This window comes from Strigops habroptila, chromosome 6 (assembly GCF_004027225.2).
Source record: "Strigops habroptila isolate Jane chromosome 6, bStrHab1.2.pri, whole genome shotgun sequence".
Lineage (NCBI taxonomy): Eukaryota > Metazoa > Chordata > Aves > Psittaciformes > Psittacidae > Strigops > Strigops habroptila.
The window spans coordinates 65,303,444-65,320,817 of NC_044282.2; the positions used below are offsets into that span (position 1 = coordinate 65,303,444).

Consider the following 17,374-nt stretch of genomic DNA (forward strand, 5'->3'; position numbering starts at 1 on the left):
ATGCATTAAGACAGATGGTTGTTACTGACACACCTGTAGTTAAACTTCACAAAAACCAGTCCTGGCCATTAAAAAAAGCTGCAGGATTGATTCAGCAACAGACCAAACTGGTCTCTTCACCATATGCTGCAACAAAATACACCTAACCTAGACATATTATTAGTCATGCTTCATGTTAAAGCAATGCTGGCCTTAACACAAAAGAACAAACAACTGAGTGCAAAGACTAAAACTGAACACCATGGCCTTCCCAGCCTGAATTTCAACAGCAAAGCGAGGACAAAAAAAAAACCTGAAGGACTTCATTCTAAAAACAGGATCCGAGTTCATACCAAAATCAGTGATTAATACTAAGACATATAGACAAAAAACATAACAAGTAGTAGGGTAAAATGGAGAAACTCAGCATCGGCTGAGAAATAGCATAGCAGAAATCACAGCAAAGTAATCTAGGTTTCAGTTAGTCTAGATTTTCATTCTGCAACTACCTCCTGGGAACTGAACAAACACTCTTCTAAAAGTGCTTCGAAATACCACTTACTTGAAGACCATAAAGAATTAGTAAAAACAAATGTTCTTCTCACAGATCTCCTATAGATTTAATTCTATTACAAGAACTTTGGTTTAAAAAAATGCCTTTGATTTCAGAATACTTTATGCCATACCCTGAATTTAGGAATCAATATTGTTAAGTGTCAAGGTATTCAGGGAGTCAAACACTTAACACTACTGTATTTAAGGGCCTTGACACTGGTGATCTCTAAACAACCACTAAGCATTCTCAAATTCCATTGGTTTTAGTAGAAATGCTCCAGTTGTTGTTGAACATGATTGCACATACACTTGAATCTCCACAACATAGAAGTATTTCATGGTAATACTTTAGCTATAATGTATTAGTTTTGCCATGAAATACAATTCAACTGCAGGACCTAAGCCCTTCCTTTACTGCTTTGTAATGGGAACTCTGAAACTGATTACAAGCACTATAAAACATGCCCTGCAAAAACCACCTGTCCTCATCCCTGGGGAACTCCCCGTTAGATGGAGTAGCAAGTGCACACACAGCTTTGGCAAAGGATCATTTAAAAGTCAGCTTCACGTGAAGCGAAGTTAGCCCTAAAGCATGAGGGAGTGCAAAACCAGGAAGTCTAGGCCAGATGCCTGCAGTGAGTTTGGAAGGAAAACAAAACAGAAAGTGTTTTACATGACTGGCCTGTGCCTTGAACATTCATGTTTCAAATATGAACATTTTTCTTTCCGGACACAGCAAGGACTGGGCAACTGCCTGTTTTGCTGAACAGTTTCTTGCTAGCCCTGATGGGTACCAAAAAACCTTGGATAAACATGAACTATACTTTTCACAGCCAGAACGTCATGCTTTTTACATTTCATCTCAGCATAACAGCACTGACTTCACTCAACTCTTTAGACAGCACCAGGAGAAATTATATTTAACTAGACAAATTGAGCTTACCTTTGCTGCTTGAGGGGTACAGGCAATATGCACAGTGCTAGGTTTCACCCCATTTGCCTTGGGCCTTTTAAATAAAGCAAACCTACTTTTTCTTCTTCCTCTATCTCCATTTGGGAGAGACCCATTGTACCTATCAAAAAAGCACAGAAAAAGAACGAAGTCCATCTTCCTGTATTACTTAGCTTCCCATGAGATACAGACCCACAAGAACTTTCTTTCTAAATACAAAGTCTTCTTAATTAGTATGGTATTAATAATTACAGAGTTCCAGTCTCATTTAAATCTGAGAATTGATAAACACAATATTGAAACATGCCCAAAGAATTACAGCATGTACACATAAAACTTGTAGGGCAAGGAATTCTACCCAGATCAATCTCAAAGCTACTACTGACAAGTGAAAGACTTGGGTCCCACACATGAGAACAAGTATGGTTATATGCCTATCTGCTGCTTTCTCTCTAAATGGCATCACTCTGCAAATGAAAGATTCTAAATACTCAAAAACTGTGATGGAGAGCTAGTATTGCAGAGAATTTTGACTGAAATAAAGACCCATAAGAAATAGATATGCTGTCCTCCGAGACTCCAATTTAATCCATCAAAAACCCCTCCGAGTCTCACTTTGAACATGTCAACATAAACAGGCCAGCTGGCAAACTTGCTTTATTAACATCTTCTGTTTGCACTTTGCTACTACATTCTTATAAAACTACTTTTATTTTAAAGTCCTTTTATTTTAAAGTCCTAGGGACCCTCTCCTTCCACATAATCACATTAGTCATCTGTCTCGGCCCAACCAAGGACCAGCTGGGAAATCCTTCACAAATTGGCTGCCTTTGTCACAAAACGCTTACGTGCAATGAACACAAGAGCTGAAAATCAACTTACATCTACTCAGGTATTTAGAGTCCTGCCTCCGCGCTCAAACTGTCACAAAACAGCAAGCACACTGCAGTGTAATTTTGCAATGTATAATGCCTGGCTGCCACTGAAAAAGGCAGCCTTCCTTCCACTCCCCCCTTACATGAGTTCAGCTATTGAAGAAAAGCTGATCAGCTTCACTGTTCAGTTGCACGCTCACTAGGTACACTGCAAAAGAGGGAGTTCAAGTGGTAGGTTGTGGGACTATCTCACAACAACCTGCATTTTACCTGCTTGAAGTGCACCCTGAAATTCTACCTTCATTCTCACTTCCAAACAAAACACAAACACTTACCCTAATACAATCAATTCACCATATTTTACTGGTGCTTTTGAAGGATGATTTTCTTGATCAGGAGAAAACATGAGCTTAGCTAATGATTTCTTCTCAAATTTCAGGTCTCTGATCAAGAGTTGTGGCACACTTTGTTCATTATTTCCTGTAAAAAGAAAGATAAAATTAAATGTAAGAGAAAAGACTCAAATCCATCAGTTACACAAACCTGCACACCTGATACAGTACGGTATTTTGTGGTTTTGGTTATGCCTGAAGTAATTTTAAAACCATACATATAAACCCACAATTAAGGTTGAATTGCTTAGAAGAACTACCAGATCACAAAAAACACAAGTGCACTTAGACATTTACAGTATGGTCTTGATAAAGCATCCAAAGTTGTCTTCCTTCATGCTAGTTTTTAGTATAAATGGTACATAGCTTCATTTAGAATGTTTGGTTCAACCAGCTATCAAGAGGCAGAGCCACATAGGGATTAAATTTAAAGAAAAAAATAAACCAACAAATGCAAGACTAGTCCATTGGCCATAGAAGTAGACATTTTCATGGAAAATATCTGATTCAGAGCTTTCTAAGAAACTTCTGGATTTGCAAATGGAAGGAAGTTGTATCACAATTTGATATAGGCTATCATACAAGTTTGAAGTGTGCAATGTGACCTCTCATGTTTAACTAGAAACAGAAGTGATGCAAACAGCTGTTTGAAGGACATTTCCTGAAGGAATTCCACATAATTCTTAATGAGAACAGTCTCCTGAAGTGCAATTTTTTGCCATGCTTCTGCTTTGAGAAAGAGTTCACATTGGGATTTTTTACAGCTTCTCATTAATAACATTTCCAGACACCTCTGACCTACCCAACCCACCCCGACCTACCCAGAGAGAGCACTTGCTTGATAAAGACCAGAGCTGATGCTAGCCTGTTTGAGGTTTTCTTGAACAGAAATAAGAACATTCCCTTGGTACCTCCAGGTAAGTTTCACACCAACAAAGAAGATATTAAGCTTTTATAGTATTGACGGTTAATGTTCTGCCTTCTGTGCAAATATACATTTTGGACTACGTTTCTTGAATCCTATCATCAACTTTCCATGACTACAATGCCTTATCTCCATTTTCTTCTTCCTCAACTAGACCATAGATATTAGCCAAAAAGATGCCAACATGCACATTTTACCTACCCCCATCTTATGTCCTAACGACAAAGAAGTGGATGTGGTAGTGCTTGACAACCTGCTCATACTTGTTCAGAAGCCAATGTGAAGATCCCTTTACTGACCTGATCTCTCCTGATCCTCTCTGCTCCTTCAGAGAAGCTTGGCCTTCACCATCTCTTCTCAATCTACCTATTTCTTATTTAGCATGGATATGTTGATCCCCACCTGCAGTCAGCTCACAGTGGTCTCTGAAAATTCAGTATGCTCTTTCATGTTTTTTTACATGCCATCCCACATAAGTGGGAGGCCTTCACACAAATACATGCAAAGACATCTTACTGTCCTACAGACTTTTGCTGTGATGCCTGCAGAACACAACCAGGAACCTAAATCAAAACCCTTCTTTTTCTTTTCAGTTCTCATGATTTTCCAAATCTCTTCTCCTTTGTTCTCAAGTCTGAGTACTGTGGATTTCATAGTTAACAAGAAGTTAACTGAAGACCCTTTGTGGTTAGCACACATATGACATTATTACAACAGTATCCTGACCCACTGCTAGATGTGCGAGCGCGTTGTAATAAATCTGATCTGCACAACACTACTGTGAAGTGTCTGTGTCCTGTAGACACAACAGTTACACCAATATGGTTTTGTTGCATAGGAAGCAGTGTGCATTTTCACTGGGCAGCTATCCTCGTTCAAGCTTTAGGGTATCCATCATTTAGTTGGTGCAGAAACTGCCTTATACTGATCCAACGGTCCCCATCTGTCACACAGGAATAGCAACAGCAGCACAGGAGAGAGCAAAGCAGTGTAGTTTGTGCCAAAGCATTTCTAGATTGCTGACCCAAGTGTAGCAATAACTTAACTGGGATGGTGAGGGTTCTTACTGCTGTAGTTTGGGGCCAAGGTGTCTTCATTCTTTAAATTCTTCATTCTAAAATGAAGAATTTAAAGCAAGCTTATCATATGAAAATGTGACTTCAAATTCCTATCATGCCAGTAAGTCATAACACGTCGAAGTGGAGATTATCCTTGATAAATGCAGCCCCACTACACCCTGTTCACCATTTTCATGTTTGCTATAGCCACCTGTGGCCTTCCTTCCCTTTCAGCATCACAACCCCACCTTGTAGCACCACACCAGCAATTTCCTGAAACCATGTGCCTTTGAAGACACAGCAGGTGTGATTTACTGACATTAATACCAAACTCTATAGCTTTAAGTGTTCAAAAATGCTTGGTTTTCAGGCCGCACCTCCATTTGGAAGTATTTCTACTTAAGAAGCAAGTAGAAATCTTAGGTATTGACCTGGATAAAAACAATTCTATAAATTATTTTTATGATCAACTTAAGCATTTCTTGTTTTGCTTTATTGTAAAATAATCTTCTTGCATCATAGCTGCTTATACACTGTCTTCTAAAAACAGCTCCTCATGTTTTCATCTCCTCCCCAAATGATTAACCTGTTTCCTACTTGAATATTGACCTCCTCAGCAGCTTCCCCTGCAATTCAGGTTTCTCCACATACAACTAATTTTGTCTTGGCCATTGCATTTTGCATGCAATGCTTCACGTTTCTTTGCTAGAATATGTAATGGTTGTCTTTTGAATTGACATTTAACAACTTGGAAGAAATACTGACATGAAATCTACAGCAACACCCATTAGGAAATGGCATAGGACTAGTAAATACCATGACAGGGTAAAAAAAGGTTTGAATAGTATCTACCTAACACTATGGTGTTTGATAAAGAGATAATCCATTCATTTAGAGAAGGTGGGAAGGCAAGCATTAAAAATAACTTTTAACTTTTGCCTTCTAACTTTTAGTACAAGAAAAGGTTTGATGTAACTTCTCCTTTCTTCACCCGAAATAAACTTCATGGATAGCTAAAAAAAAATACATCTCCCAGTCAGAGTCAGCTTCTGACTCTCATTAAAAGTAATTATATACGAACAGTTAAAGGAGACTCTGCTTTGAAGAGTTACCTGACCAGGTGGCCACTAACCTCCTCAGAAGAGATAACTGAGCAGAAACCACACATACAAGGGGCAAAAAATTCCAAGTGACACACTTCAGCAATGCAAGAAGTTAACTAGAAAATATCAGTATAAGGAAAAGTGTCCAACGTCTAATGCTAAACTCCCCCTTAATACACTTTTTGTTTCACATTTAAAGAAAACCAGCCAAGTTTATTTTGGGACCAGCACATATCATGGAAGCTCACTTCTTATTTGACTTAAGGAAGGTTCAAGAGTTAAGAAATCTAGAGCTATCCTTAGTAAAACATCTTGCTTGTACATTTTCAAGAGCATGGCCTGAATATTTGAACTTGATTTTTTTTTTTAATATATCTCATAACATTTAAGAACTGTACACACCACTTTGACAACTCCTAACACCCAGTTAACTTCAACCCAATCACATACCAAATTCAGCACCCCTAAAAAAACCTTAATCAGTGCAACGTACACACTACTTCTCACCCACTATGACCTGTCTGATGCACTGTACCCTGAAGGAAGACTTATTTCAGTCCCAGAAGTAACAAAGATTAATTATATTCTTCCAATGATGCTTCACTGGAGTAGGCTCTGAACAACAGACCGCTCTAAATTCCTCCAAGAACCTTCAACTCTAATAAGGAATAAGGTGTTAGTTACAAGATCCTGCCCCATTCAGTAGTCTTCCAAAAATCACAGAACCAACAGTGGCAAATTTCAGGTCAAGATCTCTCCTTCTGCTACAGAGAAGAGACCAAAGCCCCAAAATCTCTACTTGTGCACAGTCCTGTATTCTAGAATTGAAAAGATTGTGTGAGTAAAGCAACTTACACACAGGAACGAAAAAAAAAGTTTTGGAAAGGCATTACATGGTTGGGAAAGAGGTTAGCACAAAACCACAATGAGTACCAGTTACTGTCTTTCAGTCTCAAAAATAGGCAACTGCAACAAGAACTTATTTATAAGTAATACCTTTTTATTCTTAAATGGTTCCTCTGGAATTGAGAGAAAGCTCAATGAAGGTAACCTGCACAATACTGTGTGTGTCACAGTCGTGTTATCATAGAATGGTTTGGTTGGAAGGGACCTTAAAGCTCATCCAGTTCCAACCCCCTGCCACGGGCAGGGATACCTTCCACTAGAGCAGGTTGCTCAAAGCCTTGTCCAGCCTGGCCTTGAACACTGCCAGGGATGGGACTTGGATGCACAACCTGTCTGGACAGAAGAGGTGACATCTAAACTGAAAAAAGTATTTAGTATTTGTTTTTGTATTTAGATTTGTTTAGGAATGGAAATCCAGTTTCTTACAAGCCTTCTTGTTCTTCAATGTTCACTTGAGTCACAGAAGGCAAAAGATTACTATGGCAGAAATCAAGCCACAAATTTCTGATCGCATCTTGAATGTAGTCATTCAAGATGAATAGAAGGAAAGAAGGAAAAGCCATATCATTGTACTCGCTCCTGTCACACTCAAACACTAGAGCCTAAATCTAGAGGCAGACTACTCTCTGGGCAGACCTCACAAACTGTGGTTCAGAATAGATGAAGAGTTTGAGAGTCTGCCCACTTTCATGGAACATGTCGTTTTCTGTGAGGGACAGAGAATGAATTTTGGTTGCTTTTGAACTATCATCTTTAGCTTACCAGCCACCCTCAAATATTCAGCTGCCTTTTTGGATCTTGAGACTCACACACAACTCATACATACAACAGCCTTTGGTGGCTTCTACAGAAAATCTTCAGGTCTTGTTCGCACTAAGGCACAGCACCTTGTGAGTAAGCTCACTATTCAATAGATCAAGCACAGCTTTTGGAATTGCAGCAAGAGCAGCAGTATCTTAATGGTTAAAATGGGCCAGGGGGAGGGGAGAACATGAATTCAATGAGCCCAAGCAGAGGTTCATTAAACACTCGGCTGTGAGCTAAAAATACTAGAATAAAAGTCTCTTTGTAATAAATTACCATCATTTTCTAAACACAGAGCCAGCATTATAGGCTGCTAGCAACTGCAGCTAGTGCCAGACTAGCCCTTTTCTAAAATACTGCATTAAAAACCCACTTTCACAGTATAAAAAGAAGTCCTCTGTCAATGAGTATATTAAAATAAAAATATGCTGATTCGGATGCAAAAATGGCATTTTTTCCCCCATTTTTATAATATTATCTTTATGCTCTATATCTACATATTCTAAGGTTTGGAATTTTTTTGGCTGTTAGAAATAAAGCACAAGACAGCTTGTCTACTGATGTTCTTATTTTTTATACAGTTTGCTATTTGTAGTTCTCCATTTGCTATCCTTGCAGTTCTCACACCCAGCTCTTCCCTCTGCAATTCTGTGTAAGATCAAGGGGGATACAGCCAAAATATAACCCGCTCCTTCTGACAGGTATGCAGTAACAGGACAAGAGGCAACAAACAAGCTGCAACACAGAAAATCCTGATTAGCTATTAGAGAGAAAACAATCCAGAGCAGCGATGGGATCTCCATCCTCCGAGATACTCAAACCTCAGCTGCACATGGCTCTGAACACCCTGACCTAAGGCAGTCCAGTCCCACTTTGAGTAGGGGAGCTGGTCCAGGAAACCTCCCAGGCTAAATTATTCTAAGAATGCAATTAATTTTAGAAAGCCCAACATAATTTTATCATGCAACTGAAATACACACCATAGGTGCACTTTTGATCAGTTAGACATAAATTATGAGTAGCTCTATTACCAATGAAACAAAACTTCATCTTTATCCTCCTGAGATTGACCCATTACTGTCTACAGCTTCGTTTCAATTTAAAACCCCACACTGCTCTTCACACAAAGAATTCACATTGAATAGTGCAGTTACCTGACAAAAAACAAGTAGGAACCAAATTTGCCAATATCCATTTACACGTTTAAGCTCTTTAGCACTCCAATTTCCACTCAGCAATCTTGCAACTGTAAGCTCAGAAGCCAAATTCCTCTGAATGCATGCACAATATTTCAGTGCTGCATATTGTTTTCTATGGTTAAATCTCACTCCTTCAAAGGCAAAAATCTTAACTTCCAGATTTAAAGGAACAGAATATCAAAGTTAAAGTCACTGTGAGACACATCCGTGCAGAATTATTACTCTGTCCAGATAAAGATATTTGCAAGCATTGAAGAAGGAAGAGGCAATAAGTAGTGAGAGAGAAGAAAACCAAACCATAAAAGACCCAACAAAGTAAATCCCAGCAGACCAACTTCTTGTTTGATTACGAGTGCCCATCAAGTCCAGGTTGCCAGATTTCACAAACAACAGTAACAAACATCAGTAACATCAGTGATGTTACTGATCTCCACTGGTGCAAGCAACAAGGCATCAGCTCCTTGCGTCACTATTGTTTCTGAAAGCTGAGACAAAGATTGAGAAATCACTTCCTTCTACATAATGGTTGAACCACCACTGGAGAGTTACTCTCCTTTAACTGTTTTTCCTAACAATCTGTTTGGAAGCTTTTATTAAAATATTTTTTCCTGAAGCAATCACCTGGGCAAAAGAGGATGCAGAAGAGTATGTGTTTATCAAGCATAGTTTTCACACTTCTCCCAGTTTCCAGTCAAAAACAAGCTCATATTTCCTTCACATACATACCTGGAAGTTCTGCAGGTTTTATATTTCACTTCTGAGGTTAGACAGATTCTATCTACAGCTTACATCCTTCACTACAGATGCACAGGAAAGGTATAGGGATGAAGCCGATATGTATTCAAATTGCATTGTCACTTTAAATCAGTAGCCCTGCTTTACCTTTCTAAGGAAATTAGATCATTTTCTCCTTTCTAGAAAAGGGAGTTTTTCAGTACACACACACACACACACACACACATATATAAAAAGAGCCTTGGGAGTGTGGAAAATCAGCCCAGCCTTTTGCTTTTGTATGGCTTATTCTTTCCTTAGCCTATACCGTTCGCTTTTTCTTTTATAACCTCTGAATAAGCTTAGTCATCCACTATACACACAAGACTGTCTTATGATATGAAAACATTGAAAATAAGACAACAAGGCCAAGCTCTGAAATGAGCAAGCAGTCTCTCCTGCACAGGATACCAAGCATGAAACAATGCAAACAACTATCTGCTGCTGTGCTTTGAGAACATCTGTAAGGTCTCAGTGGAGGGGGTTTTCATTCTCATGAACAGAATGAAAGCACCTTTTTACCATGAACATCTGCCATTAGTAGGCTGGTCATCCTGGAAACAAGTCATGCAAGAGTCATAGCACACACACCAAAAAAAACCCAGCACATTGTCTGTAGACATCTTTCAAAGGAGCATTAACTTGACACACAGGAGCAAACCTACAGCTAACTTTTTCCAGTCTAAGAAACAGCAGTGGCAGTCGGAAACATCCAGTGTCCTGCTTCAAATTCTGTTTCAGCCTCAGAAGCAAACCTGAGCAGTTCTCAGCAATTTTAGGGAAGTCAGGAACAGCACTGTGAGGACAAGCAACCTCGTTCAATGAACAGCACAAGTCTTTTAGAACAAGACTTCTATTATAGGCACCTATATGAAAATCTGTACTTTATGACAGTACTCAAAAATAGCATTCCTGTTCAGAACATGGAAAAAACACACCTAAGCACAGGGACCTGATTTCAATCAGCCCTCTAACTTCAGTCCTGTTATTGTGAACTGCTGTTGATGGGATGAGAAGGTGGCTGGGTGTATTATACCTGGAAGATTTATGTAACATCTAATGATCCACTCTGACAGATTGACAAAAATCAATTCTGAAAATATTCCCCTGGAATAAAAACAATAATGAAATCCAGCATTTTTTTCAGTTACAAAAAGTAACAGCTGATCCTCCCCTGAGGAAACCACGATAGCCTCCTACAGATTATACATGATGTAATTCAGACCGCATGTGGGAAGCTGAAAACATTTGTCTTTTAGCACAAGGTGTCTATTTTAAAACTGTCACTGCAATATTATCTCTAACCTTAATTAGCTGAGAAAGTTCTTCACCAGTTACAGAGGTACATTTACATGCAGCCTACACCCCCTTAACCACCCATGTCCTCCACGTCAGCTCTCGGGTAATACCAGTGACGACGCGCACAGCCGTGCACAAGGCACAGCTCCTCCGTTCACCGCCCCTGCAGCACGAGAGCCAAACCCTACAGGTTGTACTTGCTCCATTGGCTGAACTACCCGTGAAAGTGACTCACATGAGCTGCTTAAGACTGATTTGCAGCTTTCTGCATGAGTTTTTGGCTGTACTCGCTCTTTGGATGTTACTACAAACTGTACGCTTTGTTCAAAAGGGACACTTTTGATTTCACGCTCAGATTAGAAGATTATTTATATAACCTGTGATGCATGAAGCCTTAAAACAATACAACAAAAGCATGGTAGAACATTAGGTGTTCATTAGCCATACCAGTACCTATTTGTGGCTTCAGGGAGTGCCTTGCAGAAGTACAAGTAGGAAAACAAAAAAAACCCCTTTTGTACAATACTGGTACAATGTGGCAAAAGTACAGTTCTGATACAGAGAACTCTGCAGTCAGGATTCCTTTCAAATTACCCTCTTTACTGCCTTCAGACAAATTACACGGCGTTACCTTAAAAATAAGCAGCCCCAACTTTCATTGCAAGTCGGTGACAGAAGCACAACTTCCATATACAGATTAAAAGTTTACACCGAAACAGAGGCATTTTATTTTTGAAAGGGCGGTTACACAAATAGATGGAGCTTTTTATGCTTTGATGACTGAGGCCAGGGAGATCGGCTGTCTGATGCACCTGAACTGGAACACAGAGCCGAGGACCCTGTGCATGCAGAAAACCACAATGACTTCTTGTTCTACACATCTGAATGTTACCGTTTTGCTTTTCACAAGCCTCTGACTTCCTGATGAGGCAGTTTCTGTACCAAAGTAGCAGCTAAATAGGTGTTTGTATTACACTAAAGCCTTTTCACATAGCATACTACATCATCTCGCAAAAATAAGGAGTTACAATTACATTTAAAGCCTTTTTTTGGTTTAGGCAACACCAACGTTTAACGGCTCTATGAGAAATTTCCCTTGGTGTGATTTTGTTAGGCAATGGTGACAGCTTCAAGGCATCTTGCTCTCCACCCTAAAAAAATGAGAAGCAACTAACACTTCTTACGAACAAGAAGCATTTATTATACCGTGCATTTTGAATGTATCTTCCTATTTAGATGGACGAGCAGACTGCAGACACACTGCCCGTTCTCTGATTCCCTTTCAACCGCATCCCTGAACTATCTTTCAGCTTCTCACTGAAAAACACTGCAACTGAGGAAGCTTTTAGAAAAGAGACCGAAACAATACAACACTAGAAGGGAATAGCAATGGCATGCACAGCACTTACCGGTATCTTTTTGTCCCTCCAGTTTGTCTACACAGTAGAGAAAAAAAGCCACCCCTTCGATCTCGTTTAAAACCAGCCGAAATCCACCAACTCCTTTAAACCCCAGCAACTGCCAGACTGAGTGCCTCTGCTCTGTGTGCTTTTACTTAAGCTGTGGGTAGCGCCTTCTGACTAAAGAGGGGCTGGCTCTGCCTTGCGTAAGCTAGGTAAACACCACTGCGCCGCGCACCATTGGCTGGAGTCAGAGTCTGCATCCTGCTCCCCGCTCCATAAATTCATCCATCTCTGGCCCCAAAAAGGAAAAAAGGAAGCAGAGGGTGTGCTGAGAATGATCCTGCAGCCCAATTTCCCGACAGCTCTGTAGATGAGGTTCTCTGAGAAACATCGATCTATTTCCTTCTCCACTTCCCTTACATAACTGTACCCATGCATGCAATACCTTCTTTCTCCTTTTATTTTATCTAATCATCATTTATTAGCCCAACTTGCTTTCCTCACCTCCCACACAAAAAGTGATTTCTTAACACAGTGAGAATTAAACCAGCACAAATTCTTCAGGCATTGCTATCCCTGTTTTCACTAACACCATAGAACTGGGCATACGACACACCTGCAGACACCACCTCTGCGTACTGGACTCCCATAGCCAACGATCCTGCTACAGCTCATTCCTGTAGGATGCACATTTGGAGAGGCAAATCTGCATGTGCCAGACCAGGTTCTGAGCTCATTTCTTATTCCACTAACATCAAAAATCACTGCATCAAACCAGTGGGTGGGATAATTTAAATGTCTGAGCCATAAAACAGTGATCAAGTCACCACAGCTTCTAAGTTACTGCCTTTTAGAATTGATCATGCAAATGCTCTGAGGCTGCTGCAAGCATGATACAACGCAGCAGCTTAACCTTTACATCATGTTTTACATCACAGTTGTAATGGTCCAAGAAGGTGTGCATGGTTATCCCGGCTCAGGCAGTGTATATGTAGGTTGACAATTGGCACCTCCAAGTTCTAGAGGTGACTGTTGCTACTGCTGCTGCTGCTCCTTTCTTGGCTTGCCACCTCAATTATTCAAGCACAACTTTACGGACTGGTGTCCCTGATCTGTCCACGTTTTTAAAAGCTGGTTTACCTGCTCGGGTGTTTTCCGGCAGGATCTGTTTCCCAATTCAGCTCACGGCATGGCTGTGCAGTCGCACCAGCAGAACCAAAGGCAGGAAGGGGCAGGCACATCATTTGGCAGCACTCCAAGCTAAGCACCACGGAACAAGCTTTTTGTTCATAATGCCATAAAACAGCATAAGCCGCAACTCCACATAAGTCAGCTTCACTGCTGAGAACAAGGTCAATGTACACATGTTTTACCTCTCCTCAACCTGTACTCCATGTCAAACTTCCCCTAAGTAATACCATAAGGATATCCTGATCCAGAATCTTGTCACCTACCTGAAAAGCTGCAGTCTGGATAATAAAACTATACATAAGCTCAAAGACACTTTTCACCCTGCTCCTGTCATAGACTGCTAAGCACAAAGATATCACTTCCTTCCACAGAAGGGACTGAGCCATAGCTGATGAACACTGAGATGTGCTTGGAGAAAGGTGCTCCCTTGTTCCCACTCTTCTTCTGGCTACTTCATACTGAGATGTGGTCATTATCACTAAACAGGTAAAGGGTTTATGGAAAAACCAAAACAACACACAAACCCCAACTATTTTAACCCAAATAATTTTGCTTATTTGTTTGTGGGTTTATTCTGCAAACCTACTATACCAATGCAAGTGAGAGGATGGGAACCTTCTGAATCCCATCCTCATCAATAAAGCCAAAGACTCAACAAGCCACATCTTGAGATTAAAGTTGAGCCTTCCTGCCTGCAAAAATCAACAGCCTCACACCACTGGCACATCAACCCAGCTTTTCCACTGCTAACTTGCAGAACCTTAAAATGGCACTTTTTACGTGTGTGGAAAAGTTGCCCAACCCCACCTGCCCCATCACCTTCAGGTATTTTACACTTTGTCCTGGCCTATACAATGTTGGCAGCTTTAATATTGCTTAATCAGTGATAAGGGTTTGGTTATGTGGTTTGCTTTTCAAAAAAAAAAAAAAGCTCCACACATATCAGGACTGTATCAGTATCACTTAACACACAGATACGGCAACAAGAGTACAAAAGGTGCTCTGTATTCAGGTATTTAGCTGTAGTGATAAGTTACACTGGCATGACCACTTCTAGGTTGCATTACTTTTCTCACACAAGCTGTAACACTGGAGTTGTACTGTACTTTCAAAAGTGTTCATTCTGAAAAGCAGAACTTAACACCAATTTGCTTCTAGAGCTCCTTTATATTCTCATTTACAGATGCCACTGCTCAGAGTTCAGGTTAATAAACTTGGGGATTACTTTATGCTGCTGCCACATAAGAATCATAGAATGGTTAGACTTAGAAGGGACCTTAAAGCTCATCCAGTTCCAACCCCCTGCCACAGGCAGGGACACCTTCCACTAGAGCAGGTTGCTCCAAGCCCCTGTGTCCAACCTGGCCTTGAACACTGCCAGAGATGGGGCAGCCACAGCTTCTCTGGGCACCCTGTGCCAGAAACTACAGAGTAAGCAACTGCAGGTGGGTATGCCTTCTACTGCCCAGCACAGCCTCATGCAGGTAACAGTCCTTATCTCTACATCCCACCTGACTTCCTGTTAGTGACCCACGGTATTCTGGAGCACAGCCTTCTGCTATCAGACAACTACACCACATAATGCCTTTTTCGCAGCTAATCGTGCCCCATCCTAAAGCAGATTTCTGAGGGTTTATTTTGCCTCTAGCCACACTGCCTCTGAACCTTGCACAGTTTGAACCATTTTGGTTCCCTGCCCGTGTTTACTCACATCCATGCTCTACTCATCTGTTCTTGTGTCAGCATTAAACCTTCCTCATAGTGAAAGTGAGGGACAATGATTTCCACTGCACGCAAGAACCATGCTCTGCCTTAAGGACTGGAAGCAAACGCCTCAAGCATGCTGTCGCTAGGCAAGATATCTGATTTTTCCTGGAGCAGAGATGCTGCCAACCATGCCAGACTAAAACAATGAAATCTGTAGCCCAAGATATCGCTGCTAATTTCATGAAGTGATGCTTAACTGCAGGGGAGGTTCTTTCCTTGAAGTTGTTAGAGAAATAAAGGGCTGTATCGTCATGTTCTTCTATCTGACTCACAGCAGATGCTGTACAGTTTGATATAATTACGTGATTTCACATGACATTCAAAATGGGCTTTGAAGAGGAATGCATTTCTAGCTGTATCAATTAAAAAGACAGCCTTGTAGATACAGGCAAAGGGCAATGCTATGCCCTCTAGCATGCAGGCAGCCGAGAAGCCTGAATGGCAAGTTCCTCATCCTAGAAGCTAACCTCATCAGTATATTACTGCTAAATTTGAGGTGGACATTTTAAACATGTCTGTTGATAATTTTATTTACCAAAATGGGCAGGGAGCACAATAAAAACCACACACGGGGTAAATGCTTGAAATTGCTGCACAGGAGGGTACTGAGGAGTAGAGACTGAAGGAAACACTGAGAAGAGAGAGTGAAAACGTGGAAGACCAGGATCTGTGACGGTCCTGACGGGGAAGTATATTTGTACACTCGATACTGTAGGCTGAGCATGCGCTATACACCACCTTAACTATTTCCCACACAGTCAGTGGCTGAATTCTGATCAAAGCCAATAATATCCAAAAAAGACAAATATTTCATGAGTTGCAAAGCATTAACATATTAGGGGGTTTCCATAAGTCTAACCCAGGGGCATGGGGGGAGAAGAAGAAAGATTACTGACTTGCCAGCCCCATTAATCTTTCATTGTGTTACGTCGCATGTAATCTCTCTGCAAGGAGCTCCCGTGTTATACAGTTAATAAAGTCATACTACAGTGTTTTAAAGAGATTGAGGGGTGGTGGGGGGGGAAGCAGCCTGAAGCCAGGAACATGTTATTTAGAGTATACAATAGAAATGTTAATCAAATAATCTGCAGGAAGAGGAGGAGGGAAGGAAATGACCTAATCCCCTGCACTACTGTGTAGTGCCTTGTGGCAAGAAGTAAGAAAACTCTTGTAAGGGCCGAGCTATAACAATGGACCTTTGTTTGCTAACAGCTTTCAGACAAGAACATTTTTCTGCATCTCAAGTTTCTGTAACGTGAAGGGTAGATGGTACTTTATGAACTCTTCTAAACAGACCGCTTCTGGAACGAGTGGGAGAGACTTACTAGGTTTGCAGGACAGCTGAGTAAAAGAGCCAAGTAGAACCTCAAGTTCTTAAGGCACAGCAAATTCTCCTTCAAAGGGATTTGCGAACTCTAAGATGTCTGTCATCGAACAGCCATGGTGATCCTTAGGCAACTGTGGAGCAATTTCTCTCTGAAGCTGCAGTAGCCTAGTTACAGAAGCAACAAATCATCGCGCTGCAGAGGCATTTCCCATGACAAGTCATACTTTGCTATTAGACAAACCTAATGAGCATTTCTTATGGAGCCCTGTTCCACCCTTGGATCTCTGTGTGCCTGCATCTCAAGTACACCAGGGAAGCCTTTCTCCTACTCAAGGACAGCACGTTAACATCAATGCATATCCCATCCTGCAGACTGAAAAAAACAACTGGCCCTTTGTCTTCAGTTTGATCTCTGCTTCGGTAGGCACACAAGGCTTATAGCACTGTACCAACTAAGCATTTTCAACTTCCTAGGGGACAGACCCCATCAAGAAGAGTGCATGCAAAATTCCTGATCCTTGGACTGAGAACATATTTCATAGTTAACCTCACATGAGCGGAAGGAATCTCAGGCAGGAATAAAGAAATACCTACAGGACAGTGGGAATACCAACTCTTATGTGCTTATGTTTCCAAGTGACTGAGTCAACCCCTTTCCTCATAAGGGACTTCACAGAATCACAGAGTAATTCAAGAGGTCATTTAGTCCAACTTGATGCTCAAAACAGGAGTTGGCTTCCCAGATATCAAGTTATAACTGCAAGAGACTGGGAGCTTTAAGCACGAAACAGCCTCTCAAGATGCACATTCCCTAAGGAAATAGGAAAGGCATACTGAATGCTGGAGAAATGCAGATGACAAGCAG

At 40.9% G+C, this 17,374-nt stretch overlaps 1 protein-coding gene across 6 annotated transcripts in view; it reads right to left on the reverse strand.

Annotated features, from left to right (window-relative positions):
• PELI1 (pellino E3 ubiquitin protein ligase 1) overlaps positions 1-17,374 on the reverse strand; it is a 45,975-nt gene that overhangs the window by 6,189 nt on the left and 22,412 nt on the right. For 3 of the 6 annotated variants that reach the window (XM_030489970.1, XM_030489969.1, XM_030489968.1), the window contains exons 3-4: positions 2,697-2,841; positions 1,478-1,607 (exon numbers count right to left, since the gene is read on the reverse strand). In XM_030489970.1, the coding sequence (XP_030345830.1) occupies positions 1,478-1,607; positions 2,697-2,767 (201 nt within the window). In that variant the 5' untranslated portion in view covers positions 2,768-2,841. Of the gene's footprint in view, positions 1-1,477; positions 1,608-2,696; positions 2,842-4,724; positions 4,793-12,230; positions 13,198-17,374 lie in introns of those variants that run through there. The other 3 variants (XM_030489966.1, XM_030489967.1, XM_030489971.1) reach the window with 2 other exon arrangements.